The sequence below is a fragment of the Epargyreus clarus genome, unplaced genomic scaffold (assembly GCF_041222505.1).
Source record: "Epargyreus clarus isolate Ecla_fem2 unplaced genomic scaffold, WU_Ecla_fem_2.2 ptg000017l, whole genome shotgun sequence".
Classification (NCBI taxonomy): domain Eukaryota; kingdom Metazoa; phylum Arthropoda; class Insecta; order Lepidoptera; family Hesperiidae; genus Epargyreus; species Epargyreus clarus.
Window position 1 is genome coordinate 7,106,987 of NW_027332225.1, and position 25,865 is coordinate 7,132,851.

A 25,865-nucleotide genomic window follows, 5' to 3' on the forward strand; every position below is an offset into this window, starting at 1 on the left:
ATATATCTCTACCTATCAACCTTATTAAATATCCATAAGTTCCAAATGCCTTACTTGTATGGTTGAGGCAGGAGGCACTTCTGCATTACCAGGGTTGAAGAGTTGAAGGTCGAATTTTCCATCATATCATGTTAATCTAGATACTCAATGTTCATTTAAAGTTTCATGAGAATTGAGTGGGCAGAAGGAAAGTTGTCATAAAATATGTAAAAAGCAGGGGTAGTGATGATGAGTTCCACCCCATTACTTAAGTTGTAATCATCAGAGCATACTAATGTTATAGTAGGAAAGTACCGCAACAAAACACCCTTTCATATGAAAAAAAGAAAATTGAAATTGGTTAAGAAATACTCGAGTTATTGAAGTTTATATCGGGAAAAAAAAGAAAGAAATCGGGTTTTTCCAATTTCCCGGGAAAACTGGCGAAAATTTTCAAATTTCCTCGAAATGGGACCCCCTGTGAAACTAGCCGCATACAATGGTGTATGAATCATGTCGATCGGTCGCGGCATCATGAAAAAATCGCCGAACAAACATAAAAAAAAAATATATATACGGTCGAATTGAGTAACCTCCTCCTTTTTGGAAGTCGGTTAAAAAAGAAATAAAGGTGGTAAGACTCGTCGTGGGTTTACGTTGGTATTATTACCGCACTATTTCTGCCTCGTAAAAGTCAAAAGCACTGCGGTCTACTTAGAATGATGTGGTATGTAACATTATTACATTAGGCATTTTAATTTACAAGTGGTACGTCATCATAGCCGTTCATTTGCTTCTAGCATCACATTAAAAATAGTTAAAAAATAATCTAAAGAAACACGATTAGTGCACTAAATCAAAGCATAGTAAAATTGTTACATATGTTTCCTGTCTCACTTGGCAGATCCTAGTGTAAAACTTTTTTTTTATAAAAAACAACGGAGAAACTTTCTTTAATAAATAATCTCATTACTTAATAAAAAGGTAGTTGAATAAAATAATATATACATCAACACTTTTATTTATAGTTTTTATGAATATCGAAACAACACGTCCTTATAAATTAAACAGTACTACTAGAACTAGTACAAACATTAAGAAATTTATTTACAAAATTTTTACACATCACTTTCTAAAAAGTTCTTTATACATGGCACTACACTTTACAAAGTACATTCACTGCAAAAGTGAGTTTGCGCTTCAAACTGCCTCGGGGGTTATAACAAACTTATATTTTGGCCATTCGAATATTTGGTGGAGGAGCGTAGAGATCGAATTGTAGTTAGTCGTACTGAGGATGTGTGGTCCCCGCGACGGAAGAGGGACGCGTGTTGACCTCCGGATTCCCTGTGGAGTAAAAAGGTTATAGATTACATAACAATAGGCGTAGTTGGTGTTTTATTTGACATTGTCTTTGTGTTTTTAAGTGTAACTTTCGACGTGCGATATTCAGTTAAATGTTAAATTATAGAAGAAAACTGTGACGCATATTTATATTCAAGCATGGGTGCAGTCTGCAGCTCTTTTCTTGTTAATTTGATAGAAGATATTTTGTAATGTAACTGACCAATAAAGTGGTTATTGTATGAATTACGCACTTAAAGAGGCAGATTCAGAATTAGTGAAATATTAATTCCCAAACAACTTCCCTAATTAAATTACTCGGAGGGTTTTCGTCCAAATTTCGGTAACTTTCATAGTTATCAGATACACTAAGTAATAGTTATAACTATGTATTATAAGCAATCGTTTCTAATGTCACCCTAATAACCGTTAACGTAACGGAGTCTCGGTAGAAACTAATCTTTTAATGACTTCAAATTACTTTTATAGAACGCTTTGGTACAATTAGAGCAGGGAGAAGTATTCGTACTTAGTGGAAAACGTATTTTGGTCCGCAAATTAACTTTTAAGTATCAAATCTAGCTCTAGGTTCAAAATCATTACAGTGAGTGTTTTTTAAATAATTTTATCCATCAAATTATTAAAGTTGCGGTCGAATTTATATAAAGATAATAAATGAAAAAATAATTTACAAACTATCTAAATAAATAAATTGTTTATATATTCGTATAACACTTCTGTAATGTTTTTCATTCTGTATTAAATGTTATCACAGTGTTGGTAGATATAAATTGTTAGTGACAACATTCTTCTACATAGATAGGTACCACGGAATAGGAATACTTCGCAACTTCCGTTATTATTAAACGGTGTCATGTCACATAATTATAATTGTCGGTAACGCAATATCATTCTTCCGACGATTAACGTAATGAACTCGGTTCCTATGGCAATAAAGGAAAACTTGGAACATGTTTATGAGTCGCAATTTTCCGAAAATTCCGATGGTTGTTAGAAAGTGGTAAGTAGGTACTTATTTTCCCTATTATTTGTATTTATTACTGTCTGATATCAATGGTTAAGTAAAATGACTGAGATGTTAATCGGAGGTGAATCTAATTAACGAATTCTAGAGTTCATAGGTAAATCGATTTTGTACTGCACCTACGGCTGACATTTATTTCATTTTCTCAATAGGTTTACATTATAAATATATTAATTTTATTAAAATCGTGAACATATTATATTCCCACAATGTTTTTTTTTCACTTACTTTCAATATTTTATGATTTAAAAAAAATGATAAAATTTCCAATGGCAGTCAAAATTATTCAGTTATTCCAAACTGAAACCGGCATCAGCTATTCCATTTTCCAAAAACTTTCATGCAGGGGCGGAGTAGTTTTTAAGCACAAGAATAAATTAGTATGCGCTTAAAGTATACTAACTTCATACTTAATTGCAAACTAAATACGGGCACTTAGCAGGCATGAGGGCAGATAAAATAGATCTTTTCTGTTTTGATCCCCTCAAAGGACTAACCAAAGTTACTAAGCTTAAGAGCTCGGATAAGCGTCGTATTACTTATGAAAAAACCCTAAAAGCTTCATTAAGTAATTAGAATTATTATTCTCATAACAAAATTGTACCAAGTATAATTACATGTTTTCAAACAGCTTCACAAGCTGCGGTATTATTTTAATGTGCGTTTGGTCTTACGGAGATTAAAAAATACTTTTACAAGCACATAACATTTAAAACTGAAAATTAAGCTCAACTGTAGCTAAAACATTACGAGAGGTTAAAAAAAGTTAAATCTCAAATTATATTGTTATTTCTTTGTTAACTTATTATGTACATTGTGCGTATATAAGGAGAGTTGTGTGTGTCTATTTGCGCGTTGCTAAGTGCGTATGATTGAGGTATTTTTGTCTATACTATATATAATATTATAAAGACGAAAACTTTGGTTGTTTGTTTGATTGTAATGAATAGGCTCAAAAACTACTGGACCGATATTAAAAATTCTTTCTCCAATCGAAAGCTACATTATCCACGAGTAACATAGGCTATATTTCATACGAAATATATTTGATAAATACATTTTGAGGCGGTCCAAAGTTTGCCAGGTCAGCTAGTCATTAATATATTGATAAACTTAGTATCATGAATTGACCGTCGTCGTTGACAACGCATTATTATCCCACTACTAAGCACGGATATCTTCTCATAGTGAGGTGTTAAGGTTAAGTATTTTTTAAGAACTCTAGTTATATAGGTTTCCTCGTGATGATTTCCTTCGCTCAAGTAACTTCTTATACTCGCACCCTCTGATTATCAGGTGTCGGAATGGTCAGATCGGTCCAGTAAGTCAAATTACAATTACCAGGCCTGATTTTTTTTATATATAATATAAGAGTAGCCGACGAGCATGCAGTCCACCTGATGGTAAGTGGCTACTGCCGCCCATGGATATCTGTAATTAACCCCAGATAGGATTAGAAATTCCTACCGGAGGTCGGCCACAGATGCGCCGCTACCCCTGAGGACTAAGCTGGAACGCCTCGGAGAAGTCTGTCCCCCTTACCACACCTTTCAAACCGGGACACAGCAGCGCTGCTTGGTTTCACAAGGATACCTCCTACTACTACTTAGTAGTCGGTACAAAAATGTTTAGAAGTGTTATTATAGAATACATACCTGTCACTGTGGCGAGAACGTTTCTTCTTAGGCCATAAATGGAAAGCGCCATAAATGACTGGATTGACTAGACTATTCGACATGCCGAAGAAGAATATTCCAGATAGGAGTTCTTCACTTTGCTGAAAGTAAAATATGAAATCATTAATTAATATCATTCTCATCTACATATTGTTCGTAGTCCCATAGTTGGGAATAAGTCTCCTTGGAATGAGAAGGATTCAGGCCATAGTCCAATAAGCTGGAAAAATACGAAGTAATGGACTTCTCATATATGTATTTGAGGACAATTTTTGTCACAAAAGGTTTAATAATTTCAATATCTTCAAGCTATATTCCTTCATCGTAAAAACATACATATTATGACAGTTAATTTCTTATAAAATGAAAGCAAGAGACTGATCGTGAGTTTTCAAACTTAGGCACCCAACCTGAGGCTATTCATACAACTAGGCTATTACAGCCGAAATTATGTTGAATTACTTGCGGCTAAGTCCATTTATAATTTAATTATTATATTTCATCAAAATGCTAGTACTCGTAAGTAACTTTATAAACATTCTCTAACGGTAATCAAAGTAAAGTATAAGTTGACGGGTAAGTACAAAGATTATTTTGTACTTTTCTTTTTTCTAAGGGCACATACTTACCCGTACTTAATATTGTATGAAAAGAAAACTTTTTCTTGTAAGTATTTCTAACATAAACTCAATAAGTAACTTCTTACAAAGTCAATCTCATTTATAACTCGTGATATAGGTACTCGTATTTGCTTTCAAAGAAAACCGATTGCACATGATTGGTTTGAGAAGAATAGAGATTAGTAGAGAAAAAAATAGAAATTGTAGGTGAACTGTACATACGAAATACAAGTATAATTGGGTTATTACCGTCGCTTAACAATATATATTACTTACAATCATAAGTAACACTTTACATTCGTATTTTGATAAGAGTTATGATAGCTTTCTCGCTTCTCAAAATTTTAGAAGTTTTTACTTAAGTAAAACAAATAAGAGACCACTTGTTTTAAAACTGATTCAACACTTGGTGAGGAAAATGTATTTCCTACTAATAGATACTAACGTACCTACAAAGTTCTCAAAAGTGTATCAAGACTTTAAATCCGTACTGGTCTTGTGGTAGATTAAGGTCATAAATTCTTCATACTCGGAGATTAGAAGCGGGTTCATTAGCAGAAGGAGAGAGATCGTAATTACAATGTATTTTTGTACAAACATTGTAAAAATACGCTTTCTACACTCATAGCCTGACTAGGATTCTTTATGTCGTGGCTTTCATGTACACATACAATATATGTACATAGATACAACATATGTGCAATATATGTACACGAATACTCAGACTCAGAACAAAAGTCTAAATTCATGATTCAAATATCTGACCAGGGATCGAACCCGGACCCCTATGCGCGTCAGACCAGTATGGTGATCGCACTGCCACGCGGGGCATCTTACTTACAATTGGACGTAGTTATGCAAAATGGATCCAACACACGAAAACCGTTTTTAGTTACTATCACAAATGGCATATTTACATCAACTTTCGTATATGCAAAAAATATTTGTATATTGCATGGTACATTTTTTCTTTTGAAATATACAGATATATGCTACCAAGCATAAATTGAGCAATTTAACTTTTCTAAAAGACCTATTTTCTCAAAAGCTACTTTTTGTGGTTGAATCTATTTTGCATAACTACGTCCGATTATTAAAGAATACTTACGTTTTTATCAGGATTCAGGAACGTGAATATAATCATCATTACGTAATAAGGAGTCCACCAGATAATGAACGCTGTGACGATTACGACTGACATCCTTAATGACTTCATTTTCGCCCTGTCTATCAATCTCCGTCTGTTCACATCTGGAGTGAGATACTTCTCCTGCCTCACTTCCGGTTTAAACACCTTTTCACTCTCTGAAAATAATTATGTTTGATTATAAAAACCCGTAAAAATTGCGTGAGAAGACTTAATGATCTCAATCAAATCAAATCAAATAAATGTCACGTTTTTGATACATTTTCTGTTTGGTGCTACACTTTAGCGTAATTATTTTTGAGCTACGTAACAAACTTTTAACACAAATTACTCCATTACTGAGAGTGTTTTTGTAGGAACAATAAATATAGTCATTTGAAACGAAAAAAATATAAATCTGTTTATTTATTTTTTTTGTTGAAAATTTAATTTTATATTATTTTATAGCAGATTTTAATTTTTTTATGGCAAATAGAACAATATGATTACTAGGGCTTTCTAAAATTGTCCTTATAGTTCCGGGACCAGAATAGGGCTACGGTATCCCCTATCTGTCGTAAATGGCGACTATAAGGGGCTTCCATGGTTGCGGGCGGCAAGAGTGGGAGCTCAAACCGTCCAGTAAGCGATCCCGGGAAGGACGGTGGTACGTGTGGGCGAAAACTGCTCCACCCAGGGCAGAGCCCGATCGGGGCATCGCGCTTGGAGGACTCCGATTGTGTTCCGTCGGAGATCCCGGCGTTCTCCAGCAAGCGTTAAGGACGGCCACCTGGGGGGTTTGGTGCGATAAGAATTCCACATAACCCGTGTCACTCCCGTGTCGCTTCCCCTTCGTAAATAAAAAAAGCTCTTCATAAAATAGTAATATGAACATGACAGTGCGACATTAATACAGAGGACTTTTTCTTATAAGTCAGTAATTTTCATACGCTTTATTTAATCTTATATTCTCAAATCTACTAACTATTACTTAAGTTTAGGGCTGTCGTCATTCTGAGTACTGATAAGCGCGAGAACAAGGAGTTTGGTAACTTTTAGGAAGTTTTATCGGGACCGCAGATTAGCAATGTTTGCCCTCAACTACTGAACTATCCACCAACCCACATTAAAGAGGTTGCAGGAACCGATACGAAACTAATGTGGTTGAGTGGATTAGCAGAAGCATTTCCTCGAATCGTGTTTTGTATGTTGGAAAACTTTATGGGAATGTTATGTTCTAATCAACGATCTAATTTTTATTTATTCCGCAATTTTGAGTGAATATTGAACTAAGATCGAGTCCCAGTTGTTCGCATGTTTAGATATTGGTCATTACAATTTTTTTTTCAATAAGAATCTGAATATAAAAGCAGTGCTTAGAAATTTATTTCTTCAAAGCGATTGTATGAACATAAACAATAGGTAAGTTTATATTTCATGAAAATCACACCGCAAAAGAATGAAAAAATCTGTACCATTTAAAAAGTATAAAAAGTTATCTGTTTGTATGATTGCATTGTTTATATTCAGATTTCTATTACGTTCTCAATTTATAGACAAAGATCGTAAGTACGCTATAAAGTTCACAATGAAGTACGGTTTGCGCATATACATTCTATAATATTTTTTTTCTGGCGCCATAATATAAGCGTTATTACTAATTCAGTGTCACCTAAACTTGAAATATTTTATGTACGATATAAAATATTGTGATCCAAAGGTATTTTGCGGTTCTATTAAAAAAACGAACGTTCTGTGGAATAAATGAATATGTCGTATCTTATATGCGATACAACGCATATCGTGTAATGAGGTGATGTCGTGTCGTGGAAATTTACGATGTATAGTCGTCACAATTTAATAGGCCCATTTTGATACATGCCATTCTAATGTCATTAATGTTTTAAACTAACTTTTTAGTAGGCAGTATACGACCACGTGACGGCTAGAGCTTGCGGCTTCAAAGCATTCGGATGAAACCATAAGCGATTAACTTGCAAATAATCGAAACTTAGAATTACCAACTATACTATATGTACATACATACACACACACGCGGACGAGTGCTATTAGCGTACTCGTGGTCCCGACAAAGGGCGTTCAGAGGAACACCGTAGGGTTTTAGCCGGTAAGAGTCCGGCATATCCTCTCCACTGCCCCCGCAGCTGAAAGGAACCCATGAAGGGTTTCCCCACGAAAAAAAAGGTACATACATACAAGTTATATCATAAAAATACAATACGATTTCGCTTTCTGGTACAATGCATTTCTATTGGATTCGATGTAGTCTATTGATCTCATTTTATTACCAGTTTTTATCGCGAGGCATCTTGCCGTCTATCGTGCGACGATGCAATGTATTGTCACGATTTTTTTACGATACGCGCTTCGATCACTAATAAGAAATAGTGATCGAAGGATACGCGTCTTAGATTTCAAAGTCATGATGTCGCATCTCCATACAACGTGATGTGTGACGAAATGACGAATCATAATTTTGTGTATCTTAGCCCTTTGGGAATTTGTTGAGAACAAGATGATTGCGGTCACAGTTCATAGATTAGCATTTAATTTTTGGAAGGTCCAGTGAGAACTTTGCGGTTGTTAGCGTTCGACACCCGTTAACAAGAGTTATCACAATGATTAAATGCTTCAAACTTCCGGGATGGGTGTGACATAAATTGGAACTCTAGCAATAACAGACATTTATTATAACAATTATGCGGAATATGTAATAAGTTAGTAGATGAACGCTAAATGTAATGTCTAAATACAAAAGTAGGTATAGTTGTGCTTGAGTGGTGCGAGTTACATACACATTAGCTTATAAAGAAAAATCTTGAGGAATAGTGATGATATTTTTGCTATAAAATGTCGCGACAGTAGTAAATTTTATGTAAAATGTCGTTTCAGTTTTCCGATTTACTTACAATATATACTTTGTTAGAGCCAATTTAAAATTGCGGTTTATTCAGTGTGATATTTTTATATTAACTTATTTTATGCTCGTAAAAGATATCGGACATGCACCCCATTATTTTATATAAAGCCAGTTAAGAAGTTACCGTCCTCTGCAAATATTTTAATCGAATTAGTTTTTTTTTTATTATAATATAGGAGTAGCATTCCACCTGGAGCATGCATTCCACCTGATGGTAAGTGGCTACTGTCGCCCATAGACATGTGTAATCAACGCCAGATAGGATTAGATATTCCTACCTGAGGTCGGCCACAGATGCGCCGCGACCCCTGAGGACTACCACCTTGGAAAAGTATGTCTGCCTACCACACCCTTCAAACTAGAACACAGTAGCACTTAACATTGCTGTTAGAAGGAATAACTAAGTATGATCACCGTCATACTTAGTTAATACTTAGTCGAATCACAGAGGATTCTATCACCTTCAACCCTGTTTATTCAACATAACTTATAACTTTGACTACTAACGGAGCTAAAATATTTCGTACAATATAATAACCCATGTGAAAAAATATTCAGGTTGGTAATGTAAAAGTGAAATAAAATTTCACGCCCACTAAATTCAAATTTGCAAATTTAATGTTTCATAGGGATTACTTTGTTTGACGGGTCATAGTATAATTACATTGTGTTACGTTGGCAAATGCTAATCTCCACGCCGAAATTAAGTAAAGCTGCGTTGCTTAAAATATGTGAGAGGCAGAAATGGGACGTACTCATATAATTTTTTGTTTTAATACTTCGTTTCTAAGTTCAAAATGTAGATGGAAATGAAAAATATAAAAACATTGTTTAATAAATAGTATAACTCCTTGTCCATACTCGATCTATGATTTTTTTCATAGGAATGAAATAGCGAACAACCGTGCAGTCCATTTCGGTCCATTCGGTCTCCAACTTTTTAGAATAATACAACACTTTAATAGAGCGCATCTAAGCCTAGAACATAGCTCTTGACAATGACCTCTTAACCACGCGGATTATTAAAAAACCACATGGTATTAATAAAACGGCTACCAGCTGCAGTATTTCACACATATATGTATATTGAATGTTCTTTTACACGTTAAGATAACTAAATAATTGTTCAAAACTTAGTTTACGTGCTTTTATGTATCTCAGTTTTGTACCTGAAGCTCTAGTTTATTTTCCAGGAAAAGAGCAGTAAATTCTAGCAAACATGGAGTAAAGTGTGAAATAATAAAACTTGTCGGTTGTATTGTTCCACTGACTAAACACCCGATGTCATGGTATTGCTTTATCCAGTCCCGAGAGGAGTACCGAGATCTCACATTAGTTTCTTTTTTTTTTATAATATGGGAGTAGCAGACGAGCATGCAGTCCACCTGATGGTAAGACGCTACTGCTGCCAATGGATATCTGTAATCAAACCCAAATAGGATAAGATATTCCTAACTTAGGTCGGCCACAGATGTGGCCCTGACGACTAAGCTGGAACGCTTATGAGGCAGAAATAGGTAAGGCGGTGTTGCCGCTGGAGTAGAACTACAATGGGCTCTACCACCATACTTTAACCTCTTTTACTCTATACGTTTGTATCATCCCTCATATCTTAGTGACGCTGATATACGTTCGATACGTTAATATCATGCGTGGCTAATAAAATTATATTCTGCCTGTAGTGTTTTACAAACAATTCGTTGATACAAATTATATGTTTTTACTCGGTCATTAAAAAAATTTGTTTCGGTTTCTAAAATTCAATTTTACGGGAGTAAAATGAGTTCATAAAATATGTATGCTTTGTGTGTAGTGTTTTCCCTACAGTAATTTACTCATGTTGCTGGATTTTGAATATTAAATTTTATTTATAGTCTAAAGTTTTTAAAAGAAAGACTTCAAAAATTAAAGTAAGATAACTTTTTTTTATAATAAGAAAAGGAGTTGCTTAAAAAAAATTACTCTATTTAAAATGTAAATTTTCACTTTATTTCATTAATACAATTTATTGTTCAATTCAATGCATTTTCATCAGGATAATTTTAATGAAATATTGATTAGAATTATTCTCTTTTTGAAAAAAACTCAGGAGGTACAAACTTTATACCTTACCAGAGAGATCATAATCCAGTTCTCGTTTGGGCCCTTGTGATAATTACACACACTTTTAGCACTAAAAGCACTCCACGGTTTCACTCAAACTAAATTGTTGATATCTCGACATTACGCTACTTCTTGTGTCCAGGGACACGTGGGCGTCGTAAAACGTAGCGTGATTGCGTTAGCTCCATTCCCAATGCATGTTGCTATTTACTTTCTAAATTGAATTTTACTCAAAAATGAATTACTGGTCCAAAGCAAAGTTTTCAGTACTTTAAAGGTGGTGGAACGAGTATAGTTTGAACTGGGAAGTGCCGCCAATAACTATTCTAGGGTAAAGTAGGTGTTGCGTTTAGATAGAAGGATGGATGTCGGTTAACATTGATGAACACATTAATCCTTGAATGCTCTAAATGGAGTGTGATGTTTATGGGTGACATTGACCACATAACATCCTGGATTGGAAGCTTTTTTCTTCTCCAATGTTATAAAAAGAAAAAAATTTGCTACGCATCCGTTACCGACTCCTCAGTCTCTAGTTGTATTTTTGACAGGACTATTTCAATTGTATATTCCTTTATTATTTAATGTAAAAATAAAACAGTATTATATTTACAAGTAGGTGGTTATCTGTAGAACAGAAATAGACGATAAGACAATATCATCTACTCGTTACGCGGAAATTCATTTTATCCGACAGGATATATTATCCGAAGTTTTATTAAAACGGCTTCAACCGTGTTAACATTATACCGGTTCAGAAGTCTACTGAAGACTTACTAGTAAATTCTTATGATTGCAAAATTTGCGTGCAATGAAAGTAGAACAAAGACATTGTTAATATTTTCGCAAATGAAGATGAATTATGTTTCATTGCGTCGAAATTTAATAAATATTTTCATTGTTAAAAATAATGGGGACATAAGTATCAATAGACCCAATTTCATAATAGATCAAAGGAGATATGAATCGAGCCTCTCCTAAACGTGGTAATAATGTAGCTACAGATTAATTTGGACGAAATGTATGGACGTAAGGCCAATGATGATAAGTGGCTATGATGACTGCGGGTTATTGAGGTAAATTGGTGTCATTTTCTTTTATTACTTGAACGATCAGTATACTAAGGAAGTGTTTCGATAGTAGTTCATATAGTTAATAATATCAGGTGCCTAGCCAAGTTGACATTCTACAATCGCTTGCGCTGTAGAAACGCTGTAGACACGCTAAAATGTATGAAAATATCGATGATCACGTGGTCAAAATAGTAGAACTTTTCGGAAATCTGTGTTACGAAGTAAGAATATAAAGTAATTATCAATAGACTGCTATAATGGTGGTAAATAATCTAAACCATGCAGTATGTATGACTCTCCTGCCCGTATATGCAGAATTCGTGAGCATGCAAAATGAGATATAAATTACCGTACATACCACCATCAACACGCTACAACGCTGGTAAATAATTAATATTGCGAATTCGCGGTTACAGAACAAACTCAACGTTCATCAACAAGAGTGACGTCACAATGCAAAATCGTGGGCGTAAATTCACATATCGGGCAAGCTCGCGGTTGTGGTGATATGACGTCACTCGGTGCGTTCATGTCGTCCTAAAATGCGTTTCGCAAATACATTTTGATATACCCACATCAGCCGTCAAAGCATAAAAGCGAAGCGTGTAATGGAAAGCATCGTAAATCCCACAAATATTGACGTATAGTCCATGTTTGTGTGACGCAAAGATTCGATATCCAATATAGGTATACGTTGTAATAAAAATCGCACACGGTCGCACAATGCATTCGATTCACACGAACATTTACTATTTAATAAAAAACTTTCGTATGTCATTTTTAATAAAGGTTTCAGATACGCCTAATGTTTAGATAACTTCCAATTGAAAAATCGTTTATCCGAAATTAAATTATTTCTTTTAAAGCTTCATTTCCTATTGGATAATTATAAAAAATCCTATTGAATTTAATAAAAAATCTTAACAAAATTCAATATGGACTTTGAATGTTTCGTGGAAAAAAATAATTGTGAAAGTTATGATTACCCTATGGAATTCTCAAGCCAATATTAAATTTATCAAAAACTTTATATTATTTTAGGTCACAACTGAAATCTTACTTAATCTTACTTACCTACAGAAATACAAATACATTCATTTTCAAGCCATGTCTCCCAATAATGAAAACAATGATAAGTAGGTACTATAATCTTTAGAAGATATGGTAGATAAACCCTCATTAAACTGTGTGCCGTTTTTATACGGGAATCATAAAATACCCAACGTCGTTATAAGAAGGTCATCTTTTTATCTGGGCATTGTAGTCGATATCTGATATACGTTTGATATATCACGGATATTTTGAAGGGAGGAGACCCCTTAAAAAGTTCATTAACCTACGTTTTGCATTGTGTACAGTGATAAATTATACTGGAATTGAATAGATATTGAAGGTTTCTTCTACCCTAGAGGGTCTGTGAGAAATTCCCAATTTAGCATTTATACGGTTTTGTATAATAAATCAGCTTTCAACAAACCAGGGATCCCTTTTGGTAAACAATCCCAATTGGTGTCAAAAACTTATTTCAAATTTTATATGTCTTCTTTACGTTGATAAATTAATGAAGTTTTTATTTTCTGTTATATCTATTTATTTGGTGGATATTTCTTCACAAGACATAACTTTACGCATAAACTTAGCGTTAGGAAAACGGCTTAAGTTAATACCTTAACTAATAATAAAATATTTGAGCTCGTTGGGATTTCGTCGTTCGTCGAAAAACCTTCATGTTAACAGCCCGCATTTCCAACCTACACAATGTATACATGTCATACGTGAAATGAGTTACTGTTGTCCCTCTGAGACAATCCTGGAGGAAATTCAAATAACACGCAAACCTAGCTCTCCTTTACAGTCGGTTGGGCAACGGCTGCTGTCATACTAACAGTTTAACTGTTCTATATGATAATAAGGCTTAGAACTCACAGAGCGTTTTATTGTACGCACGTGGTGTCAGAAACGTAGCACACTGATTAATTTCCACAGCCCATGGGTACTATGTAATCGCGACGGCTAAGTAAGTAAGAAAGAAGTATTCCACGTCCGCGCACCGAGGTGGAAGAAAATCGCTCCGTGGGTTCTTATCCTTAGGTTGCGTTTCTTAGTTGTATGGACAGAAAAAAATAAAAAAGACTTTGTTTTCACGGGTCATCAGAAAGGTAATGAATACGACACTAGAAATAAAAGTTTAATAAGTATCTAGAAAACTCTAGCTGCATTATCACTATTATCTGTTCTGATATAATGAGATAATCGATTTTCGATCTAACATGCAACAAGTGTTATTACACTGGTAATTCTATAATCCGCGAGACGATGTTAATTAGAAAAAGTGTCCATTTCTATATATACAAATTATATTCATCTATACATCACAAAAAATAATGTATGCAATTAAGCATTGCGTGTCTGTAGGCATACTCGGGTAAATTGAATGTAATAGATTAACAATAATTATATACATAGCCCGTATCTTGATGTAATATTTAGTGTTTATTTCATTCAAATTGCTCTACTTCATCCAAAGTTATAACAATTGATAATCTGAAGCTTTTGTATTGCATGTATGCGGAGCGGAAAATTTCCGCTTACGGTTTTGCTCTGTAAGCTTCATAGATGGCGTTGTACAATTGTAGGTATATTCTAAATGACAGGCACAGCGCGTGTATAATAATAGTTGGGGAGATTAAGAGTGTATTCGGAAGTGTCTCGAGCGTGTCAGGCTAAGATATGGGAGATACCTTACACCCTGTAGAGTATCCTAAACCATAAATGAGCTGCCTATGTCGGGGAGTTTGCAGAATAAAAAAAATCGATCATTATACATGGTCAATTTTCTTTTTAATATAAAGTAAAAAAATAATGCTATAAAACGGGAAACATCATAATCTGCCAATTACCACACGTCGAAGTAGTGACAAAAAGTGATTTTGAAAAAAAAACATCCTGTAATATTATGCTATCTGATAGTGTCACTTATTAGCATGAATCCCTGGGACGTAATGATGCATCACAAACTAAAGGAAAAGGCTCATTTTTAGGAAAATACATTATTCTTCATACATTCTTATACAATTTTTTTTTCAAATCGTCGGAATAAGAAAACTCCCCGCTGAATCGAAAAATATCGTATAATTTTTTCTTCATTTTAATGTCTAATCTACAATTGTATAGGTCCCAATGACGCTCGAGTACTACACATTTATCATCCTGGGCTCCCCTACTATAAAGTATAATTTCTATAATATGTGTGCCATACTAAAGTTATTTGTAAGGTAGTAATAATACTTACGTGCAATAGTTCTGACAGTAGACACGTAGGTGCACACAAGTATGATCAACGGCAAGATGAACATGAAGACTAGTGATAAGGTGGTGTAAGCTTGCTCCTGCCAACGCTCGGTATAGAAGCCATGGGTCACGCACTGGTAGAACACTTCTACGAATGGCCCTTTTGCCTCTCGGAAGACGACCGTCTGGAATAAAATTTACAATTTATCAGTTGCTGCCTTACTGCACAATTTGTTTTATTCTACGGGTAGACACGGGTTCAATCAAGGAGTATAGCAAATCATGCGGCTTCAGTAAGCATCGATGCTAGTGGAAGGCTTCTGTGGCAAAAACCAACCCTTTTAGGATTTTTGAAAACCACACATAAGGCTACGACTACTTAACAACTTTTATCCAATCGAACATAAAATTTAGCCACCAGTGGGTAACTGTCCAAATTTCGACCTCGGTAGACGTAGTGTAAGGTTGAGTTAGCTTTGTAAATTGGTCGAGATCCATACAAATTGTCTATGTCCACTTAATTAAATGAGGATTTCAATCCAAAGGTTTCACAAAAATTACATACTTCTTGATAAACACTCACCTGAGATAGAAGAAAAAAATCAATACAAACACGGAACTCAAAGATTCCGATTCAACTATCTCGTATTCCTGATCTCGTGTGAAAGCTTTATGTGCTACGAAGGATAAAATCGATTTACAATCGCTCCTGTATCACGTATTTTTCACGTGCTTGGGGTAATTGTATAAACGACACACGTGTCTATTCCTTAGAGGAGTATTACTGAAGAGGTTTATATCAAAAGGTTTATGTCAAAATGAAATAAATTGCCGTTTATACTTATTGAATCTAAAATGGAAAATGTAAGAGTAACTACAGTATCAATTGTATCTTCCGAATGAAGTTTTCCAAAAACTAAGGAAAATATATCTTATTTTCTCTATAAAGTGGCGGACCAGAGCCTGTGTAAGCCCATTTATACTACATAGATTCAATTGAATATATAATACACGATCTGAAATTCAAATACACTTTTCCAAAACCTTTTATTGGGGAACAATCTTTTTTCTTGGATTGTAGCAATTGATTTCGAATTTCCCTACAGGAAACATCCTAAGCCTTGTTTAAACAAATGAATATGGATAGCTACATCAGTTTACGTTTGATCTTCAAAATGGTCTTGGTGCAAATAGAGATGTTTCAAACTGGTGTCTATTATTACAATGTCTTAATTTCTTTTCTCTTTCAGATTTAGAATAATATTTAAATTTCAATAATTTAAATCTACTATTTACGCACGTGTTGTTCCTTTTTTCAACTTTTTACAAGCTTCTGTTTAATTTGCTTTGTTAGTATGTATATGATTATCAAATCTCACGACTGTATTTAAAACAGTCACGCTGAACCAAAGTTGGAAATTTGCATACACATTTAGCTTGGATAACAATGCATTTTTAGCTAAGTGACTCCATTCCATGCAATATGGCGAATGGCCTAAGATGGCGGGTCAATTTTATTTTTTATTCACCGCCACGATGTAGGTTGAAATAAAAGGAGTTTCTGAGAAGAAAGAATGAAAAAAAAACAAATTGACGTACCTAACTAAAAAAAGTTATGATGTTTTATGGTATCTTACGTTTGTAAAGTGTAAAGAAGTAAAATTGATTAATTTTGTTGTGCAAATAAATAAAGCTTTATAAATAAATAGACGTACCTTTTTGACATGCGGATAACATTCTCAATAGACAATTTTTCTCCAGATTTATATTGAAGCGGACATGCTTTGAAGTAAGTACATCGTTTGTCGCGGTTTTTGTTAGGGGAATTTTAATGCTAATGAGCGAGTAAGTTGCTCCGTTATTCATCTCAGTAATTATAAATTTGAAGGAATGTTTATTAATTTGTGTTTCTATTAAAACTTCGTTTCCTTCAAGTTGAATGCAAAAAAAAGAACTTTGGGTCATAATTATAGACAAAGAAAATTAAAGAATCTGTCTTTGATTTACAAATTTAAACATGAACAGACAAAGTTCGGATTTGTAAACACGAATTCATTTCCAAAAACGTTGAATTTTTCATTCGTAATTCAGGTAAGAATAGATTTAAATTTTTATGCTGCATTTTACGAACTTTCTCTTTTTTATGCAATAAAGATTATAGAATAATTTGACATTCATAGAAATGGGGAGCAGAAATAGTACGAGTATAATGGAGACCAAGCACGCCCTTCTGTTTTTCTGTTTTATATGAATGCTACGTGGGTCTCAAAAATAATCACCGCCTGTTACAAGCCCAAAGATGTCCCAAGGAAACCAAAACATGCGTGCCAGGCTTCATGTTTTTAAACGAGTAGGAAGTATACCAAGCACTAGACTAGAATAGTAGACTGTACCCTAAACCATTCGCATTCTGAGAGAAAATAAGAGCAATCTTAGCCATGAATGTAAAGTGTCTATTTATTATTTATAAGACGTCAAAAAGACGAAATACGAGTATCTCAGTGCGATGAACTCGGAAGTCGGAAGAACTCAAAAGTTTCCAAGTCGTACCCAATATGTTCAAGCCATGAGCCCTCAAAAATGCGCAGAATATTTAAAAACCTGTGGTAAATTGTTTTACGGAATTCAACGTTTCGTTATAGTACGGCGAACAATGCTCTAATTGTGAGCAAATATTCCACAGGTGTTCGCACCACCTGTGTTTGGAATATGATGAATACCATACCCCGATAATGAGTAATCAACAAAATAATTCAAGAGCGTTTAAATTCTAAAAGTATAATATTTTCACTATGAGATGAAAAGAATGAAAGAAGGCGGGGAATTCGAACAAAACAATGTATACAATAATGTGTTTAGAGACTTTGGTGGTACAAAGTGGTTTTTTATAAAGACGAACACTACCTTGATCACTTTATACGAAGCGTTGCATAATAATCATAAAAAAACCATGTAGACGGATCTATGTTCCGACACATGAAGATGATGAACGTGTATTTTAGGGTATTTTCATAGCACATACAATATAAGGAATTCTATTCTGAACTGTACACATGAACTACATTTTAGTTATCACTTTGAAAGGGCAACAGGATAAATAGTAGAACAGTATATTACAATGGCCACCATGCTTATTACTATTCCCTTAGAAGTTACTGAAAATGTAATACCTACCTGAGGTATACTTAGCAAGAAGCTCAGCACCCAAGCAATTATGACCAGTCGCCCGCTCCTAGTTGCAGTAGCCATACTTTTCATCGGATACTTCACCGCTAGCCAGCGGTCTACGCCAATCAAAACGAGGATGAATGTACTTAGGTACAAAGCGAACATTTGCATAAGTTTAAAGAGTTTGCATCCTATGTTCCCTGCGTACCACTGCACTGTGAACGACCAAGCTGCTTCACCGGCTATGCAAAATATCGTTACCAATAAATCTGCTATACTAAGTTGGAATATGAGACTATAAATAGCTGTCCAAGAAGGTCTTGCTCTTCTTCGCCCTCGTTTCCCTCGTTGTACGCTTATTATGGTAGCTAAATTTCCAAAAAATGATAATACAGCCATTACGGAAAGTATACTGGCCCTTATGATCGTATTCCTCGTCAATACCGGAGCATGTTCAAGGCACATCAACTGTGTACCATTGTAATCGAAAATACGACCACTTATTTCTTCTGTCAGTGAATCGTTTATTATTTTGGCTTCCAGACATTTCTCTATGGCCCACACATCGTAACCCGGCAAAACGTTTCTGAACTCCCTTGACAGCGAGAGTTCACTTGGGTATAAAATATCATCGTCATATAATGTGGTACTGTTGTCTACGCTGTCCATGTTTCGTCATTCGTAGAATGAAGCGGATTTGTCACGAATCTGAAACAAATTGAAATATGCTGCATGAATTTAAATGTATATTGAATGAATTCTCTTTGAAAATGCGTTATGTACTGAATTGAAAATTGTCTTAATCCTTCAGCCGTGACCCAAGTGTAGGTGGAACCCATCCCTGGATTATAGGGATTATTTCGGGAGCAAACTACATGAATAAAAGATCAAACAAAGAGTGAAATCTTTTTGTTTCCACGTCTAATGTCTGTTAAAGTTCCATTTTACAGGTCTTAACGACATGATTTTTTCATTTTCGTTGATTGTATTGTGTATCTATTTTGAAACAAACAGAAGTAAAATTGGAATTGTTCGTCGCCTTCTGAACACCCGTAGTTGTTGTATATTGCTTTACTTTATTTGCGACGATGGTATTCCACGTAATACGGAATTGTTTTTGTTTACTTGAATGTTTGCAGCCTTGAAAGTTTCGCAACTCGTGTATATTAGTTAATATTAAGCCATTACTGTCTCGCTTCTGGATACATCATGGATCGTTGAAAATGTTTCATGGCCTAATGGGATTTTCTTATACCTTATTTTATCATCTATACTAGTGTACTGAGATGTGTGAGTCTTTTGTTCAATCTTGATGATTTTGTAAGTGTTAGATACTATATGATAGGTGTTCTTTCTATCGCTATTTATCATTGTAAGTTGTTATCCTTTTTTCAGCCTGTAATACAAACTTTTGTTGTACGTAAATATATTTTAATTTATTACAAGTTGAAAGGTTTGAGAAGATTTTTAAAAGATTTCTTAAAGCTGAGAACTTGAAGCGATTTCATCATCGTACTAATAGTTGGTACCATTAACATTTTCTTTACGACAATTAGCAACTTATTGCAGAATAATATGTGGTAGGAGACAACTGCCGCTTATGAATATCAGTAATTAGGATCAACATCAAATAGGATTGGAATCCTTAATAAGTTTCACCACAAATGCTATCAAAATAGGCCACAAATTGGTATACATGGGGGCTAAGAGAAGTTACATACGACTGAAAGTAAGCTAATAAACGATTCGCAAAAGCGTGCGATCTTCGACGACGGTTGTCAGACAGTCATCGGCAGTTCCCACCTACGGACGACAATCGTGGCTGGGCTTGAGTTGTTAGTTATAGGTAGCGACTCATGAGAAAAATCACAATATTTACAAGATATATTCCGATTAATGACCCCGTGAAAAAAAAACTCGTTTATTTTATTTATTTACATATTTAGCGATCCTATTCCAAGGAGAAATAAAACTGAGCATTATATTTGAGTTATTCAGTTTAGCTGCGCAACTGAAACCGGCAATAAATTAATATATTTCCTCGTGTAAACGTGTCATAAAAATAAATCGAGGTTGCCCCAAAGTTCCAGAGGGCCCTTGTTAAGGAAAATGTGAGTCAAGTGGTACACATCCGGCAATGTCATTAAGATCTTCAGAAGTTGTTAAAGGGTCTGTTGTTTGGTACATTGACAATGAGGCACATGTACGAGGATTTGGTATATATTTTTCAAATCAAATCATTTTTTTTATCCAAAATAGGTTCTTTACAGGGCACTTTTTGAATGTCAATACAACAACCACCACTTCACAAGGTGTTTCGTCATGGAGAAGAAGCGGCGAAAGAAACTCCATAACACCTATTTCAATTTAACGTAACATAACATTTATTGCTATTAAGTGGTTGCGTTGTTATTGCGTTGATATATAAGATGTAGAAAGTCCTTCAAAAAGCAGTATCTTTGATCCGTATTTACAATCAATACATAACATACACACATATGCTACATTTACAACTTTAAGGAAATTGTGTTGCAGAGTGTGAAGTTTGCAAAGTATTAAAGGAAGTAAGGTAAAAATGATGGATAAAATATGTATATGACCAAACAAACACTTTTACTTTTATAGAAAAAAATATATCGCGAAACAAACTTGATATAATATCCCTTACGTATTCATATATGCGTAGATCTTTCGGGAGTTAGAATAATTTCAGAATGTGTCAAATTTGGAGCTCCTAAGGGTGCTTATTAAGGAAACTGTACGGCAACCGGATTATATTCAGTAACATTATTAACAGCTAACAAGGTGTTTAGAGCTAAATTAGATCTGATCGTAAAAATAATTTTGTTTTTATTAAAATCGCAGTGTCATGTAGGTATATATAATTTAGCAAAAGGGATTACGTAAGCGGGCTAAACTCTCTGGCCAGTTTTTTTCGTTACACTTTTGTTTTATAATCAGACTTTTCCTGTTCCTGTCGTTTATGGTATAAAAGAGTTTTTGCTGAAATTGCAGTAGTCGGAAAATTTCTGAATTTATCGCTAAAAATAGTTGGAATTGGAATAATAGTGTGTTATATTTAATTATTGGTTGTTATTTATTAATAATAATCCGTTGTTTACTACAATTTTGATTTCAAACATTTTGGTTATTTTCCATTTGGTATGTGCAAAAGTTACATATAATATCTTTAAATAAATGATAAAATTTTACATAATAATATAATATTTGTCTCATAACAAAAAACATACATGTAGAAAATATTCTATTTCATTATGTATGAAAAATGATTGTTAAAATTTAAGTAAATTTAAGTATTATATATTCACTATGAAAATATGAGTAAATAAAAGTTCCTTAAAATTGAAACAATAGTAATTAAAGGTTTATATAACAAATATTGGAATATTTTACACAGAAAATATATACGATTAGGACTGTTGAAACCATAAACCGATTTCATTGAATCTGGTAAAATTTTCTATAACTTTCCATGTATTGAACATTCAGCTAAGCTAAGCTTATCCTGCTAAGCAGCCTTTAACAAACCATTTTATCAAAGAATTAATTCATTATTAATTACTTAGAATTCAGGACATTTACCTATAATACTTAGAGATATGATATGATGATAGGTTTATCTTTCAGAAAATATAAGCTTAATAGTCTTTTGTAACCTTTTACGTCAGATTTTAAGTCAGTAGACCTTTAGGCCTCTTACATACAGGGATGGATTCATAATAGAAGCTTTGATACAATTTAAAGTTGTTTAGAATTGCGGCTTTTGAGGTGAATTTAAAATTCAAAATGACTAAATCATATTTCATTAAATATAAAACCAAAAAAAAATAAGTTTGACTATTGTGACCTTTAACGTTAACTTTTATAAATGTAGCCCTCTAGGCCTCTCAGTAACAGACATCGACTAATAATGTGATCTTTAACAAAATGTTAGCGTATTACCAAAGTGCCTTTTATAAACTAATAGAATAATAAGTGAAGAACTGAGACATTTCTTTACATCCAGACAAAATAAAAAAAAAATAACAAAAAAATACAACTGACTTCTATGTCACTACACAGTAAAAAATAATTGAAATAAATGTTGGTTTAGTACATATTTCTGAAGTCGGCGCTCAATATATTTCGTTGAATAACGATGTAAACAGCGTGTCTAATATGAGTTAATCGTACATTGTTCTCCAAACTTATTTTTTTAATTCAGTTGCAAGATTTGACCACTACATAATAACGAACAAACTACAAATGAATTTAAAATAAATAAAATACACAAGCACAAATAAATATGATCGAATGATACATTATTATCCGTATTTTGGAAGGTTACGACAAAATATAATGTATCTGAGATGGGATTACAAGCTGACATCAGATCGCCTTAGTCCAAATTTGTTTTAAAGATTGAATTATCATTATCATTGATTCGAAATATTAAATTAAACGAAAAATATAAAGTAGCCGAAGGGTACAAATAAATTGAAAACTTTTTACAACCTTTTGCTAATCGGATTAACAGAAATAAATCTTTATTAATGAATTGGAACAATCAGACAACGAATTGCTTTGAGTTCACAACCTCCTTTCATTTGATTTAAATTAAAGTATCCTTGTAATTTGTTGGTAAATTGCTATTTAAAATGAGTATTATTGATATTGCAAAATCATTTATTGGATAAAACGCCTTTACAAACAAATATATATTTTCGAGCTACAAGACTGCCTGTAATAAATTTTATTCACAAGTATCCTTATTTTACTTGATGATATGTGGCTTCTGGACATCTGTAATCAACCCCAGATAAGATTCAATTCCTACCTGAAGTCGGCCATTGATGTGTTGCTAAGCACTAACTAGGAACACCTGTAATCTGGAGGCACGGCAGTGCGTCCGCCAAGTCGAGCCAAAAAAAGCGGCACAGCCGTACCATTCTTTTCTCGAATCATTTCGGCCCATTTTTAACCCCCTGTAACTTCGTTGTATATGAATAAGTATTTCTCCTTTACTCTTACATCCTTCAAACCAGAATACAACGTACACAATGGCGTTATTAGACAAAATAGTTTTGGTGGTGTTTCCTCCAGAGTCAAATCAAAAAGGGTTATATTTATAACCTTCATACATATAGATATCAAAATAAAAATATACACATAACGTATATGACTAGAGTAATTTACAAATGGGCACTACAGATTATGCTCTTGAAGCGTGAACGATGTTTATAGACATTAAACTATCGTATCTAAACATAACCTTTAAAGTGATTAATTGTTATGGCACATATAAAGTGCTGCAATACTTGTGGATACTGTAATTGGTTTTAAAGCTTTTTATCAGCATGATAGTAACATGTTTTGCAATACGGCAACGAAATCGGCTTCGTTGTTATTAAAAACACCAGAAACTTCGAGTGTGAGATTCAGTACAAAATGAAATAAAAATTATAGTTCCGACGATGCGCCATTGAATAATATCTAGTCATAAAAACGCGAGGAAAAATATAAATAAATAATAACTTTATTTGTAACGTGCAGAACAAAGCCCATTAACAGCTGTTTGTTTCAGGACCTGAGTATTATGACCGATTGGCACGCAAAGGGATTTGGCCATTATCTGTGCTTTATTATAAATTTCAATATGGTAATTTATGGTGCTATATAAATTTTAAATGACTATATTTTATATTTTTCTATGTACCGAAGGGACATAAATTTGAGTTACGAATTTGTCCCATAGTTTACATGTTTGTGTACGCGTCTTTATTACAATATATGAGGCATTTAAAAAAAAGAAGATTAAATCCTCGTTTAAAGTTCAAGTGTTTTCAAACGCGTAAGTACGAGTATGTTAAGTATTTCACACAATCAAATATTCAATATGGTCCTTATAAAGTTGTAGCTCACAAATCACCAAGGAAAATGTGTAGAGTGAGTTTGAATTCCTATGAATAATTCAGGGAAACTAAATTTTTCACACTTGATTTCCATGTAAGTTTTGATATCATTGATAGTAAGCAAAAAGAAATTAGCATAAAATGGTAAGGTCCTTCCCATATTCTTATTTAACTATAACCATAATTTAACCATAATTTATTAAACTTTTTAAGATTATTTTATTATTATTTAGGCCTTATTTGACTAAGCTGTCACCTAACGTAATAGTCCCCTAGTACAAATAAGAACAATAATTGTTCTTATAAATGTAACGTAACGTAATATAATTATAATATTATAACTACATAAATTGTAGCCATTTTACTAATATTATTATTTTGAGGGAACTATATTGGGAAAGCTCCAATCAAGGCAATTTAAAGGTCATGAATTAAAAATGATTGGCACCAAATTCTAGGTAATCTACAGGAATAAATTTCCATAAAGTTAGTACCTACTGTAATAAATGTAGCGGAAATTTTAATGATAATTTAAATGTCTAACATAAATGAAAGAGGGTCCAAAAATAGGTACCGAGCCTCTAATTAGGTTTTGATAAAAAATAATGGAACGATAATTACAAGGTGATAAAGTAATTTTGTCGCAGATTTCGTTCAAAATTAATCTATTAAACTGGTCTTTCGACGATTTCTGTGAGATTTGTCTTAGTTCTTACTAGGCATTTTACTTTGGAATTTTGGTATAAGTATATGAAAATTTATGTAATTTTTTATGAGTTATTCTATAATAGTTTTTTAATCATAAACATAGCGAATATCTTGTGAAACGTTTTTCTCCATCCATAACTTGTTTTTGGAAATACAGAGACTCATTTACTATTCCATCATGTCAGACCTAGTTAAGGTCAGTTTCATCTTGTTAATTCAGTAGATCTGACCTTAGTTTCGTATATGGCGAAATGTCTTCGTCATTATCCCAGTATAGTCCCAGTACAGGTATTAGCTGGTAATATGAAGATTGACCATACCGTAGTAAGTAAAATCACCTGTTAACTTTTCATAACTTTTAACATATTATGAAGGTGTTGTCCAAAGTTAAGTTAGTATTTTTCTACTATTATAGTAAGAAATGCATAATTTTAGCACTTAAATCTTTATTAATGATTTTTATTTGAAGAGCTAATGAAAAATGTACATATCGACGGTCCCTACGTATAAAGCGACATGTCAAAAATTGCATTTTTTTATTGCATATTCGGCTTTAGATTGTCCATACGCTTATGCCTATATAAGATTTTTCTTTAAATATGATGTATTTTACTAGATTACTATTCGTATAAGAGAACAAGTATAACAATTACAGGAAATAGGTGTCGTAAATGCGGATATCTATCTATACTTATCGTTTTGTACGATGTCTTAAAAAGCGCGCCACTCGACATGAACGCGGTCATCTCTAACTTAACATCACGTCTAAAAAGCATATTTTCCGCTTTAAATAATAAGTACAAAGTTGTATCTCAGACTTGTCTGGCATGCTTTTATTTGCGTTTTCTCGTAGAAACAGTCATCTGTCAGTTTTTTTCT

General features: G+C 33.6%; 1 protein-coding gene across 1 annotated transcript in view; it reads right to left on the reverse strand.

Annotated features, from left to right (window-relative positions):
- Positions 1 to 984: 984 nt before the first annotated feature.
- NGR-A21 (neuropeptide receptor A21) overlaps positions 985 to 25,865 on the reverse strand; it is a 90,594-nt gene continuing 65,713 nt past the window's right edge. Inside the window, exons 2-6 of the mRNA XM_073082400.1 lie at positions 18,373 to 19,074; positions 15,200 to 15,383; positions 5,773 to 5,969; positions 4,024 to 4,145; positions 985 to 1,326 (exon numbers count right to left, since the gene is read on the reverse strand). Coding sequence (XP_072938501.1) covers positions 1,197 to 1,326; positions 4,024 to 4,145; positions 5,773 to 5,969; positions 15,200 to 15,383; positions 18,373 to 19,035 — 1,296 coding nt within the window. The 5' untranslated portion in view covers positions 19,036 to 19,074 and the 3' untranslated portion in view covers positions 985 to 1,196. The remainder of the gene's footprint in view (positions 1,327 to 4,023; positions 4,146 to 5,772; positions 5,970 to 15,199; positions 15,384 to 18,372; positions 19,075 to 25,865) is intronic.